This window comes from Mytilus galloprovincialis, chromosome 3 (genome assembly GCF_965363235.1).
Source record: "Mytilus galloprovincialis chromosome 3, xbMytGall1.hap1.1, whole genome shotgun sequence".
In the NCBI taxonomy this organism is placed as follows: Eukaryota; Metazoa; Mollusca; class Bivalvia; order Mytilida; family Mytilidae; genus Mytilus; species Mytilus galloprovincialis.
The window spans coordinates 77,550,299-77,565,931 of record NC_134840.1 but is presented as its reverse complement, the minus strand read 5'-3'; the positions used below and the strand labels follow the sequence as shown (position 1 = coordinate 77,565,931).

Sequence of the window (15,633 nt, the reverse complement as noted above, 5' to 3'; positions counted from 1 at the left end):
TCATTATTTCAATAATCTACCTCTTATTTACAAATAAATATTTAAAATTGGTTACCCAAATAAAAAGAGTTCCAACGTTAAAGAACGACTATCTCTTATTTTACTCCCTAACTTATTCAAAGAAACTTTTAATTATGTGAAAGTCATAATAGTTGATTCATGTCATGATTTGTATTGTGTATCCATATTCAGTATTATCACATATTAATGTATAATTGGGGGACTGACTATCATAAAGGTTGTTTTGAATCTCAAATGATTGGTATAAATATTCACTATATTATTAAACTATAAAATAGAAATGCAATTTATTTGCATGATATTTTCATAACAAACAAAAAAACATATACAGTGGCATACACACTTTATTGTCATATCTTATGGTAAAATATTTAAAAAAAGTTAAAACAATCCTTTCGATTAAATCGAAAATATTTCTCGAAAATTTTATTTATAAGGGGATGTAACTCATGATTCTTCAAATTTACAGTGAAAGGTACTGTGAATTCCCCCCTCAAAGCCTATCCTAACCATCCATTTGTGGTATGGAGAGATCCATACACCATTCCATAAGTTATTGTTTGGAAACTAGAAAAATGCTTATGTGGACACCCTAATTCCTGAACTGTAAGGACCATAACCCCCAACCTTCCTTAAGTGGTTATAAATCTTGTGTTTAAATTTCATAGATTTCTATTTACTTATACATTGTACTTAATTTATTGTCCGGAACCAAATGTCTTTAGAAGACACTGACCACAACGACAACGTGATACCAATATACAATTTTGCGGTTGTATAAAAAATAACATAAGGCCTTAGTGCTACAGTTCTGCAGCTAATAATAATAAATATTTAATAACAGAGTTTATACCTATTGGATAAGTCATATTACTGCTCATATCATCCTTTGAATCTTTGGTTGTGTCGTCTGTGTTAGTGGCTGTATTTTGTCTGAAGGTAAAAATGAACAAATTACATTATTGTTTTTTAATTATTCATATTTTTGAATCCTCAAAACAAGCTTATAAAATATAACAGTATGTGCTTGCATCTGTAAGAAAAATTAAAATTATTAAAATTAACCACATTAATCTGTTTTATTAAAATTTCCTGCATAACATTAAGATTAATATTCACAAAATAAAATTGAGAATGGAAAAGGAAATTTGTCAAAGGCTTGTTTACAAAAAAAATTGAGAATGTAAAAGGGAATGTGTCAAGAGCTTATTTACAAATAAAATTGAGAATGGAAAAGGGAATGTGTCGAGAGGTTATTTACAAATAAAATTGAGAATGGAAAAGGGAATGTGTTAAGAGCTTATTTACAAATAAAATTGAGAATGGAAAAGGGAATGTCAAGAGGTTTTTTTCAAATAAAATATAGAATTGAAAAAGGGAATGCGTCAAGAGCTTTTTTTCAAACATAAATTTGTAGCTTTCTACACTTACGTTGTACTTTCAGGCACTACTACACAATCCATTGTTCCTTCTGGTCTATAGAAGCCTGGTTCACAAACTTGAATACACTTGTATTCTTAAAATTCAAAAGTAGATTCAATTAATAATGATAATTATAAGAAAAATAAAATATCTGTATTCTATTTTAACTGTATTCTTTTCATACTAATTTTTACAAACAATTGTTTGCTGTGTTGTGTAATGTTGTTTTGTCTATTCTCAATTTTCTTTCTATTTTAACCATGGTTCATATTGTGTGTTTTTTATCTTCAACTTATGGTTTTAATTGTCTCCAAACAAACTTTATATACCGGTATTAAAAACTTAAGGTTCCATTACTCCATCAATTAATAACAGATATAATTCATGATTACCATAATTACTAACCCATATTTATTTCTTCATTTTTACCAGGACAATCCTTTGTTGGTATACATCCGCTTATAACTTGGTCGAAACAAGGTGTACTGATATTCATTTCTGGTACATACTTGTTCATATAATCACATTTACATGTTCGATCTGTTGTTGTGTTTCCATGTGAACAAACTTTCATGCCCATCAGATTACATTTATTTTTTTCATATTTGCAATGTCTAGGTCCATGATTGAGTACTTTATTGGAGAACGATTCAGATGGCATAAAATGATCAATACCACAGTCTTTATTCTGAATCTTGTTTTCCAATGTATTATACAGTTGAAACTGACCTGGGAAAGAAATTCATGTATGATTAATTGTAGTCTAGTTCTCTCTCCTTTGACTTTCATCCTTACTTCTGAGAAAAAATGCAGGGAGCATGAAAAGTTATTTTTAAAAAAATGAGGAATGTGTCCATTGGACTGCTTGCATATCATATAACTTTATAATGGTAAAAGTGACACTACCCACATTTGTTCTTGATCTGAGTTTTTAGGTTATAAGTATTGTGTATCAGTATCATATATAACATTTGTTTAAGGATAACTTCACTTCAGTAAAGAGAACAGAAACAAAACAATCAGTATTTTTCCATTTGTAAACAAGAATAACTCTAGAACATTAAAAGTGACATCACCAAAAATCAAACTTGATCTGTACTTTGTGGTAGAAAGCATTGTGTATATGTTTTATAACATTTGGTTGAGGCAAACTAAAGTTAAATGAGAACCAAAACCAAAAGTTCAGCCATTTTATGTTTATAAAGGAGCATAAGTCAAGAATGATTAAAGTGACGCCTCCAACATTCAAATTTTATCTGTATTATATCATTTATATGGTAATAAGCCTTGTGTAAAAGTTTCATCGCATTAAGTTGAGGCAAACTAAATTTAGAAAAGGGAAACTATCTTTGGGATGTTCGTACAGACAAACAAGGTTATTTTCTTTCAGGTATCATTTAAAATTATTCGTGCAGTGATTCCTATGACCCTTGCTATACTGCCAGGTCTCAGCAGTAAAAGCTTATATAAGTGAAATTTTAACAAGTCAGATTGTGATGTTGTTGCTAAATTTTATTTCAAAGGATATTTTCATATTGTTTGTTTAAAAAAACCAAGATTCTGATATTAAATCTTTATTTAAAAATTCTGTAAATATAATGGTTTCTGAGTTGTTCTGATAACAAGGTGTTAGGTCAAAGGTCAAGGTCAACATACACATTTGACCTTGAGGTATTTTTCAAAGTCACATGAATTGATGATGAATGGTGAAGATCCTAGGTCTCTACGACTTACGGTTTTTGAGTTTTGGTTGTCCACCGACACCGGTTAATTTTCATAGGGGCATAACCCTACCAATGAGTCGTTGAATCTTTTCGATCCAAATGTAACGAAGAACCGGGGTCTGGTCCTGAACAAATTTCACCCTTCGTTTATTTTCTACCTATTACGGTTACGGTGTTGGAACGATAACAAGGTTTTTTGGTTTCGGAGGAATTACTCCGAAACCGACAAAATATTTCGACTAACAGGGTGAGTTCTAGATAGGTATATATGACACCGATACAAAGTGTGAACATGAAAGCGACACGTCTTACGGTTAAGGCTGCTAACTTCGTCAAAGTTTGGCGGAAAAAGAATAATAATAAACAGAAGAAATACAGTAAGGTCTTTCCCTTTTGTAAAAGGAAAGACCTTAATAATAATCAGAAGAAATCCAATAGGTCTTTCCACGGAAAAGTGGAAAGACCTAATAATCAGAAGAAATCCAATAGGTCTTTCCACGGAAAAGTGGAAAGACCTAATAAACAGAAGAAATACAGTAAGGTCTTTCCCTTTTGTAAAAGGAAAGACCTTAATAATCAGAAGAAATACAGTAAGGTCTTTCCCTTTAGTAAAAGGAAAGACCTTAATAAAAATCAATAAGTACATACGATCGATATTACTGTTATCACGTTATACACATGAAAACTATTATATATAATAACTCTACAAAAATATACCTCCTCGTGCAATTATAATTTGCACACATGTATTAAACTAAGTAAAATATAATTATCTTAGTATTCTCCACAAAAAGGTGTCGGTAATCACTGTATATAAACAAGGAATTATTTCTTCACGCTCATGTTAAACTGTATGTATTTATTAATCGTAAAACAGTCTAAATGACAATCCTTCTTAATTTGAAAATACTTTTCAATGTAATAGAATAAAAACAGAACATAGGAAACATTTTCTACATTAACATACACATTTCACATTGATATGCACATACCAAAATTATGAATTTTAGGCTCACTGACCACTCATACTTGTGCGTCAAGGATGTGCATTCACTGTAAAAATAAGGAACATGCATGCAATAAAGTGTTAGTTTAACAATAATAGCGAATCCCGCATTACTAGAACTAATTTGACAAATGCGCACTAAATGAACTATATCAAACCGAAAAATACAGAAACCCGACATTAGAAATTATATACATATAATCAGGATCCAAAATTCAACTTAATTTTATTTCAACAAAAATTGAATTTATGGATTTCTTTGTAATGCTGATTAAACCATGTATTTAGACATTGTATTTTGAGCTCTTTTATCAAATTGGTCGAAATTAGATCTGAAGGGGGAAATGGGAAACATACATTCTTTGACCACATTCATTATTGTCATAAATCTATGCTATGTCAAATTTTCAATCACAATCAAAATTCAGAGCTGATTTAAGCTTAAATGTAGTGTCCATACTTGCTGAACTGTTCAGGGAAAATTCGGTTTGATGTCACTCTGACAGTTCTTGTAAAGGAATATTTTAATTAGGCATGTGTCCCCAGCTCTGGCTTGTTAGAACTTCTGTTAAAAAACCAAGGCCTCATAAAGGGTTTCATACCATGGTTTAAGAGGAGGTATTTTTAACACAGTAGTTATATAGTGGAAAATGTTTGGGTCATTACGGGGCAACTTTGTTACATTTTGACCGAAGAGATTTGACCTTTTTGTAAGGGGCATAACCCCTGTTTTAGGTTTCTGAAAAGACAAAATCAGCATTTACTATATAACCAAAGGTCCTAGACCCATGGGGTCTTCAGCAATGACATTGGGGACCAATGACCTTGACAAAGGTCAAAAGGTCAAAGGTCAAGGTCATGTACCAGATAGCGAATTTAGTGATTTTAACCTTATTTAAGGGATTTTCAATGTGTTTTAAAGATTTTCAGTGTGTTTTAAAGCTGTTTAAGGTTGACCTTGACCTTTGACCTTAAAACTTTTAAGTCGATATCTCAAAAACGATTGTACTTACAGAAATAGTAAATAGTGAAAAACGCGTTGAGGTGGATGAGGCGCAACTTTTTGACATTTGACCGAAGAGATTTGACCTTTCTATAAGGGGCATAACCCTTGTTTTAGATTTCTGAAAAGGCAAAATCAGCTTTTACTGTATAACCAAAGGTCCTAGACCCATGGGGTCTTCAGCAATGACATTGGGGACTAATGACCTTGACAAAGGTCAAAAGGTCAAAGGTCAAGGTCATGTCCCATATAGCAAATTATATGTTTTTTTTACCTTATTTAAAAGATATTCAGTGTGTTTTAAAGCTTTTCAATACATTCTACGTCTATTGGAACATGTATTTTACATTACAAAAGGAAAGACCTCTCAATTGTTCAAGAACAATTGACATTTTAATTATTATTTTTTTTTTTTTTTTTTCTTCCGCCTAATTTTTTTCCTTCGCTGTTTTTTTGTTTCGCAAGATGTCGCTTAGATTTTTGGAATATGATATCGAACAGTTTATACGCTTTTGAAACCAACTCTGCTGAACCGAATACTTTCCCAAATAAGAGTTATCTCCCCGAACACTGTTTTTCTTGTTATCTCTAAGGCTTCGCAACCGTATAAGAAACCGACAAATTTATTTTTCCAAATTGCTCGTTATATCCTCAGGATGTGCTGTTTTATTTTGACTGAAGCCGTATATAGATTCCATATGAGAGTTATCCCCCCTTTTATGTTTGATATAAGAATTTGCATTTCTATCTGGTAAACCATAAGTGATAGAGACCTAGGGTCTTTTGATTTGAGGTCCTTGGTCCAAAAAAATGAAAATAAGGTCAAGGTCAAAGGTCAAGGTCATATTATAAATTTTGATTTTGGCTTATTTTCACTTATTTTCAAAAGCCATATAACTTATCGACAAATTATTTTTACTAAATTGTTAGTTGCGACATGTCGTAACTTATAAATTTTGGTTGAAAGGGTGCGTAGACAATAAATGGGAGTTTTCGCCCCTCTTATGTTTAGAATTATGCGTAAAGTGATATTACTCATGAACCATACATATTAAGGAACTAGTGTCTTTAGGTTTGAGATCCTTAGTCTATGACCTTGAAATTGAGGTCAAGGTCATAGGTTAATTGGACGTTCTAGATTTTGACCTTTGCTCCAAATTCATATTTGGACATCATAAAGTCATAGGAACTGACATATCAACTGAATTTTTAATATTTTCACATCAAAATATGTTGTTAGTGGTGGAAAGACCATCAATGGTTCTCTGAACAATTGGTTTTTAATTATTATTTTTTTTCTTCCGCCAACTTTTTGTTCCTTCGCAATTTTTTTGTTTCGCAAGATGTCGCTTAGATATATGGTATATGATATCGAGCAATTAATACGCTTTTGAAACTGACACCGCGTAACCAAATTCTTTTCAATGTAAGAGTTATCTCCCCGAACACTGTTTTTCTTGTGATCGCTTAATATTCGCAACCGTATAAGAAACCGACAAATTTATTTTACCAAATTGCTCGTTATATCCTCAGGATGATTTGATTCATTTTGACCGAAGCTTTCTGGAGACTCCATATGAGAGTTATTTCCCCTTTTATATTTGATATAAGTGATATGCATTTTTAACTGGAAAACCATAAGTGTTAGAGGCCTAGGGTCTTTTGTTTTGAGGTCCTTGGTCCAAAAAATTGAAAATGAGGTCAAGGTCAAAGGTCAAGGTCATGATCAAAATTTTGATTTTGGCTTGTTATCACTTATTTTCAGAAATCATATAAGATATTGACAAAATATTTTCATAAAATTGTTAGTTACGACATGTAGTAACACATTAATTTTAGTCGAAAGGGTACGTAGACATTTGACGTGAGTTTTCCCCCTTTTTATATCTAATATCATATGTATGGTAATATAACTCATAAACAATATAAAGTAGAGGACTAAAGTCTTTTGATTTGAGGTCCTTGGTTGATGACCTTGAAATTGAGCTCAAGGTCATTGGCAAAATTAACGTTCTAGATTTTGACCTTTGCTTTTACCTCATATGTATACATGATAAAGACATGGGACTTTTTGCAATAGGTTGCAAGCAATGTGACCTTGTAAAAGCCAACCGGAAGTGACCTTTTGTTTACCGGAAGTAGCTATTTTTTGTTCTAAATAAATGTAAAAGTATATAGAACCATATATTTTTGGAATCAGTGTCAATTAAACTATCAAACTATACCGGAAATTACGTCGTTTGAACCGGAAGTTAACAATTATCTCCCTTATCTATATCTTTTTCCATAGAAACCATACATTTTTGGAATCAACGTTCAATAAGCTGTCATTTGACGGTTCAATTGACATTTAAAACCAAATTTTTAATATTTTCATATAAAAAAAGATCCTTACTGGTGGAAAGACCATCAATGGTTCTCTGAACAATTGGTTTTTAATTATTATTATTATTATTATTAGGTCTTTCCACTTTTCGTGGAAAGACCTTTTGTTTTTCTTCTGATTATTAGGTCTTTCCACTTTTCGTGGAAAGACCTTTTGTTTTTCTTCTGATTATTTTTTTTTTTTTTTTTTTTTTTCTTCTGCCGTCTGAGATGCTTTTTTGTCTTACAACATATAGAATGGATTTTTTGGCCAATGATGTTGTACAGTAATGGGGGTTTCGAAACTCACCCTGTGTGACCGAACACTTATTCTTATAGGAGTTATCTCCCTGCGTCCCCTTTTTCTTGTTATCGCTATATCTCTAAAACCGTAAAAGATTTTAGCAAACTGTTTTCACCAAATTGGTCGTCTACTCTTGAGAATGATTTGAATTATTTTGACTTTAGTGATCGGAAGACATCTTAAGGGAGTTATTTCCCTTTGAAAATTTAAGATAGGCGATTTGTTGGATCAATTCATACGTTATAAGTCGTAGAGGCCTACAGTCTTTTGATATGAAGTCCTTGGTCCATTTGAAGGAAAATGAGGTCAAGGTCAAAGGTCAAGGTCATGTTCTAAATTTTGAATTTTGCTTGTTATCGTTATACCACAGAAACTGTGACAGTAAATGATATGATGTGTTTGCTAAATAACTGTTTACAATAAGGCGCAACTTCAACCTATTTCAGTCAAAGTGTTTTGGTTAACCCTTATAGGAGTTTTCTCCCCTTATGTATTTCAAATCAGTTTTTCTCCACAACCATACAAGTGATTGACCTCCGGTCTTCCGTTTTGTGTTCACTGACCTATGACCTTGAAATTGAGATCAAGGTCAAAGGTCAGGTCATGTTATAAATTTTGAATTTTGCTTGTTATCGTTATTCAAAAGAAACTGTTACAGTAAATGATATGATTTGTTTGCCAAATTGCTGTTTACAAAAAGGCGCAACTTCAATCTATTTCAGTCGAAGTGTTTTGGTTAACCCTTATAGGAGTTTTCTCCCCTTATGTATTTGAAATCAGTATTTCTCCACAACCATACAAATGATTGACCTGGGGTCTTTTGATTTGAGATCCCTGACCTATGACCTTGAAATTGAGGTCAAGGTCAAAGGTCAATTTGACATTCTAGATTTTGACCTTTGCTAAAAATAATTTCAAGTCTTCTGCATATACCTATTAGTCTTATTTTTTATATCAATTTGAAGAACCAAATAACATCAACAAGGAGTGACATTTTCTAACATCGTTTTTTAAATTTCATTCTTATTATCGAGGTGGAAAGACCTTCAATTGTTCTCTGAAGAATTGGTTTTTAATATTTTTTTTTTTTTTTTTTTTTTTTCTTCTGCCGTCTGAGATGCTTTTTTGTCTTACAACATATCGAATGGATTTTTTGGCCAATGTTGTTGTACAGTAATGGAGGTTTCAAAACTCACCCTGTGTGACCGAACACTTATTCTTATAGGAGTTATCTCCCCGCGTCCCTTTTTTCTTGTTATCGCTATATCTCTAAAACCGTAAAAGATTTTAGCAAACTGTTTGCACCAAATTGTTCGTCTACTCTTGAGAATGATTTAGTGTATTTTGTCTTGAGTGATCGGAAGACATCTTATGGGAGTTATTTCCCTTTGAAAATTTAAGATAGGCGATTTGTTGGATAAATTCATACGTTATAAGTCGTAGAGGCCTACAGTCTTTTGATATGAAATCCTTGGTCCATTTGAAGGAAATTGAGGTCAAGGTCAAAGGTCAAGGTCATGTTCTAAATTTTGAGTTTTGCTTGTTATCGTTATTCTACAGAAACTGTGACAGTAAATGATCTGATGTGTTTGCCAAATAACTGTTTACAATAAGACGCAACTTCAACCTATTTCAGTCAAAGTGTTTTGGTTAACCCTTATAGGAGTTTTCTCCCCTTATGTATTTCAAATCAGTATTTCTCCACAACCATACAAGTGATTGACCTCCGGTTTTCCGTTTTGAGTTCACTGACCTATGACCTTGAAATTGATATCAAGGTCGAAGGTCAAGGTCATGTTATAAATTTTGAATTTTGCTTGTTATCGTTATTCAAACGAAACTGTTACAGTTAATGGTATGATTTGTTTGCCAAATTACTGTTTACAAAAAGGCGCAACTTCAACCTATTTCAGTCGAAGTGTTTTGGTTAACCATTATAGGAGTTTTCTCCCCTTATGTATTTGAAATCAGTATTTCTCCACAACCATACAAATGATTGACCTGGGGTCTTTTGATTTGAGATCACTGACATATGACCTTGAAATTGAGGTCAAGGTCAAAGGTCAATTTGACGTTCTAGATTTTGACCTTTGTTAAAAATTATTTTCTGTATATACTAAAACAATTAAGTCTTCTGCATATACCTATTAATCTTATTTTTTTATATCAATTCGAAGAACCAAATTACATCAACAAGAAGTGACATTTTCTAACATCGATTTTTAAATTTCATTCTTATTATCGAGGTGGAAAGACCTTCAATTGTTCTCTGAAGAATTGGTTTTTAATTAAGGTCTTTCCTTTTACAAAAGGGAAAGACCTTACTGTATTTCTTCTGTTTATTATTATTATTATTAAGGTCTTTCCTTTTACTAAAGGGAAAGACCTTACTGTATTTCTTCTGATTATTAAGGTCTTTCCTTTTACAAAAGGGAAAGACCTTACTGTATTTCTTCTGTTTATTATTATTAAGGTCTTTCCTTTTACAAAAGGGAAAGACCTTACTGTATTTCTTCTGTTTATTATTATTATTATTATTATTCTTCCGCCAAACTTTGACGCAGTTAGCCTCCGTAACCGTAAGACGTGTCGCTTTCTTGTTCACACTTTGTATCGGTGTCATGAATATCTATACAGAACTCACCCTATTAGTCGAAATATTTTGTCGGTTCGGAGTAATCCCTCCGAAACCAAAAAACCTTGTTATCGTTCCAACACCGTAACCGTAATAGGTAGAAAAAAAACAAAGGGTGAAATTTGTTCAGGACCAGACCCCGGTTCTTCGTTACATTTGGATCGAAAAGATTCAACGACTCATTGGTAGGGTTATGCCCCTATGAAAATTAACCGGTGTCGGTGGACCACCAAAACTCAGAAACCGTAAGTCGTAGAGACCTAGGATCTTCACCAATCATCATCAATTCATGTATCTTTGAAAAAAACCTCAAGGTCAAATTTGTATGTTGACCTTGACCTTTGACCTAACACCTTGTTATGGGATAATCTCAGAAACCATTATACTTACAGAAGTTTTAAATAGTGGAAAATGTTTGAGTCATTATGGCGCAACTTTGTTACATTTTGACCAAAGAGATTTGACCTTTCTATAAGGGGCATAACCCCTGTTTTAGGTTTCTGGAAAGACAAAATCAGCTTTTACTATATAACCAAAGGTCCTAGACCCTTGGGGTCTTCAGTAATGGCATTGGGGACTGATGACCTTGACAAAGGTCAAAAGGTCAAAGGTCAAGGTCATGTCCCAGATAGCGAATTTAGTGTTTTTAACCTTATATAAAGCATTTTTAGTGTGTTTTTGAGCTTTTTAAGGTTGACCTTGACCTTTTCAATACATTCTACGTCTGTTGGATTGTGTATTTTACATTACAAAAGGAAAGACCTCTCAATTGTTCAAGAACAATTGACAGTTTAATTATTATTATTATTCTTCCGCCAAACTTTGACGCAGTTAGCCTCCGTAACCGTAAGACGTGTCGCTTTCTTGTTCACACTTTGTATCGGTGTCATGAATATCTATACAGAACTCACCCTATTAGTCGAAATATTTTGTCGGTTCGGAGTAATCCCTCCGAAACCAAAAAACCTTGTTATCGTTCCAACACCGTAACCGTAATAGGTAGAAAAAAAACAAAGGGTGAAATTTGTTCAGGACCAGACCCCGGTTCTTCGTTACATTTGGATCGAAAAGATTCAACGACTCATTGGTAGGGTTATGCCCCTATGAAAATTAACCGGTGTCGGTGGACCACCAAAACTCAGAAACCGTAAGTCGTAGAGACCTAGGATCTTCACCAATCATCATCAATTCATGTATCTTTGAAAAAAACCTCAAGGTCAAATTTGTATGTTGACCTTGACCTTTGACCTAACACCTTGTTATGGGATAATCTCAGAAACCATTATACTTACAGAAGTTTTAAATAGTGGAAAATGTTTGAGTCATTATGGCGCAACTTTGTTACATTTTGACCAAAGAGATTTGACCTTTCTATAAGGGGCATAACCCCTGTTTTAGGTTTCTGGAAAGACAAAATCAGCTTTTACTATATAACCAAAGGTCCTAGACCCTTGGGGTCTTCAGTAATGGCATTGGGGACTGATGACCTTGACAAAGGTTAAAAGGTCAAAGGTCAAGGTCATGTCCCAGATAGCGAATTTAGTGTTTTTAACCTTATATAAAGCATTTTTAGTGTGTTTTTGAGCTTTTTAAGGTTGACCTTGACCTTTTCAATACATTCTACGTCTGTTGGATTGTGTATTTTACATTACAAAAGGAAAGACCTCTCAATTGTTCAAGAACAATTGACAGTTTAATTATTATTAAGGTCTTTCCTTTTACAAAAGGGAAAGACCTTACTGTATTTCTTCTGTTTATTATTATTATTAAGGTCTTTCCTTTTACAAAAGGGAAAGACCTTACTGTATTTCTTCTGTTTATTATTATTAAGGTCTTTCCTTTTACTAAAGGGAAAGACCTTACTGTATTTCTTCTGTTTATTATTATTATTATTATTCTTCCGCCAAACTTTGACAAATTTATCCGCGTTAACCGTAAGACGTGTCGCTTTCATATTCATACCTTGTATCGGTGTCATGAATACCTATCCTGAACTCACCCTGTGAGTCGAAATATTTTGTCGGTTCGGAGTTATCCCTCCGAAACCCAAAAACCTTGTTATCGTTCCAACACCGTAACCGTAATAGGTAGAAAAAAAACGAATGGTGAAATTTGTTCAGGACCTGACCCCGGTTCTTCGTTACATTTGGATCGAAAAGATTCAACGACTCATTGGTAGGGTTATGCCCCTATGGAAATTAACCGGTGTCGGTTGGACACCAAAACTCAGAAACCATAAGTCGTAGACACCTGGGATCTTCACCAATCATCATCAATTTATGTATTTTCGAAAAATACCTCAAGGTCAAATTTGTATGTTGACCTTGACCTTTGACCTAACACCTTGTTATGGGATAATCTCAGGAACCATTATACTTACAGAAGTTTTAAATAGTGGAAAATGTTTGGATCATTATGGCGCAACTTTGTTATATTTTGACCAAAGAGATTTGACCTTTCTATAAGGGGCATAACCCTTGTTTTAGGTTTCTGAAAACACAAAATCAGCTTTTACTTTATAACCAAAGGTCCTAGACCCATGGGGTCTTCAGCAATGACATTGGGGACTAATGACCTTGACAAAGGTCAAAAGGTCAAAGGTCAAGGTCATATCCCATATAGCGAATTTAGTGTGTTTAACCTTATTTAAAGGATTTTCAGTGTGTTTTAAAGCTTTTCAATACATTCTACGTCTATTTGAACATGTATTTTACATTAAAAAAGGAAAGACCTCTCAATTGTTCAAGAACAATTGACAGTTTAATTATTATTATTATTATTATTATTATTATTATTATTCTTTTTCTTCCGCCGTTTTCAAAGTCCAAAAACAAGAAAAGTACGCAACATATCCAAATGATCTTTGGTATCATGTATCAGGGGTATAATATCTTTCTTGTATTAGAAGAACCAAGATTTACTATTTACCTTATAGGAGTTATCTCCCCAATTACAAAAAACACTGTTATCACTACTCCTCATAAACTATAAGACTTAGCGGCAAATGGTTTTTTTTTAAATGTTCCTTGCCAAAAGTTACAACTTCAAATAACTTTAACCGAAGCGATCCAGTGACCTATTATAGGAGTTATTTCCCCTTGAATATTTTAATTTTCGATATGCATATAAATCTCATGAACCGTAAGTCATAAAGACTGCGGGTCTTCAGAATTGAGTTCATTGGACCAAAACTAGAAAATATAGGTCAAGGTCAAAGGTCAAGGTCATATTTTAGATTTTCAAAAGTTTTTCATTTCCCTATAACTATTGAACGGTTATAGATACAGAAAATTTAAGCAGTGAAAAATGATTGGTATTTCAAGGGGCAACTTTTTTACATTATGACTATATTGATTTTACCATCATGTAAGGGACATAACTCCCATTGATGGTTTTTAAAAAGCCATTTTTAGGCAAAACTCTTAAACAAAAGGTCCTTGACCCAAACGGTCTTTTGCAATGACCTTGTGGAGCAATGACCTTGACAAAGGTCAGAAGGTCAAAGGTCAAGGTCATCAAATTATGTGTTTTTGGCACTATTTAAACAGTTTTATGTGTGTTTGAATTCCAAGCAAGCAACCAACCAACCAACCAACCAACCAACCAACCAACCAACCAACCAATCAATCAATCAATCAATCAATCAATCATTCAATCAATCAATCAATACACGTTTCCGTTTCATGTGTTTCATACTGGATCCAAGGTTTTTTTGTTGCTTGTTTTAATTGACCCTTTTCAACGTGTTTAACCAACGTACGTGTTTAACCAACGTGTTTAACCAACGTGTTTAACCAACATGTTTAACCAACATGTTAAACCAACGTGTTTAACCAACCAATCAATCAATCAATGCATGTTTCCGTTTCATGTGTTTAATTCGGGATCCAAGGTTTTTTTTTTTTATCGTTTTAATTGACCCTTTCCAACGTGTTTAACCAATCAACATGTTTAACCAACGTGTTTAACCAACATGTTTAACCAATATGTTAAACCAACGTGTTTAACTAACCAACCAACGTGTTTAACCAACCAACAAATCAATCAATGCATGTCACGTTTCATGTGTTTCATACGGGATCCAAGGTTGTTTTTTTTTGCTTGTTTTAATTGACCTTTTCCAACGTGTTTAACCAATCAACGTGTTTAACCAACATGTTTAACCAACATGTTTATCCAACGTGTTTAACTAACCAAACCAACGTGTTTAACCAACCAACCAATCAATCAATGCATGTCACGTTTCATGTGTTTCATACGGGATCCAAGTTTTTTTTTCGCTTGTTTTAATTGAGCCTATCCAACCAACGTGTTTAACCAACATGTTTAACCAACGTGTTTAACTAACCAACCAACGTGTTTAACCAACCAACCAATCAATCAATGCATGTCACGTTTCATGTGTTTCATACGGGATCCAAGGTTTTTTTTCGCTTGTTTTAATTGAGCCTATCCAACCAACATGTTTAACCAACATGTTTAACCAACGTGTTTAACCAACATGTTTAACAAACGTATTTAACTAACCAACCAACGTGTTTAACCAGCCAACCAATCAATCAATGCATGTTTCCGTTTCATGTGTTTAATACGGAATCCAAGGTCTCTTTTTTTTCGCTTGTTTCAAGAGACCCTATATCAAGTGTTTAATTAATAAACCAATCAACCAACCAACCAACTAATCAATAAATTAATAAATCAATATATATGATATTTTTATTTATGACATTATAATTAAAAGAAAATGGAAGGAAAGACCTATCAATTATTCAAGAAGAATTGAACTTTAATTATTATTATTATTCTTCCGCCAAACTTTGACGCAGTTAGCCTCCGTAACCGTAAGACGTGTCGCTTTCTTGTTCACACTTTGTATCGGTGTCATGAATATCTATACAGAACTCACCCTATTAGTCGAAATATTTTGTCGGTTCGGAGTAATCCCTCCGAAACCAAAAAACCTTGTTATCGTTCCAACACCGTAACCGTAATAGGTAGAAAAAAAACAAAGGGTGAAATTTGTTCAGGACCAGACCCCGGTTCTTCGTTACATTTGGATCGAAAAGATTCAACGACTCATTGGTAGGGTTATGCCCCTATGAAAATTAACCGGTGTCGGTGGACCACCAAAACTCAGAAACCGTAAGTCGTAGA

At 33.3% G+C, this 15,633-nt stretch overlaps 1 protein-coding gene across 1 annotated transcript in view; it reads right to left on the bottom strand.

Annotated features, from left to right (window-relative positions):
- LOC143066812 (uncharacterized) overlaps positions 1 to 15,633 on the bottom strand; it is a 35,510-nt gene that overhangs the window by 3,483 nt on the left and 16,394 nt on the right. The window contains exons 2-4 of the mRNA XM_076239622.1: positions 1,849 to 2,172; positions 1,453 to 1,537; positions 875 to 954 (exon numbers count right to left, since the gene is read on the bottom strand). Coding sequence (XP_076095737.1) covers positions 875 to 954; positions 1,453 to 1,537; positions 1,849 to 2,104 — 421 coding nt within the window. The 5' untranslated portion in view covers positions 2,105 to 2,172. The remainder of the gene's footprint in view (positions 1 to 874; positions 955 to 1,452; positions 1,538 to 1,848; positions 2,173 to 15,633) is intronic.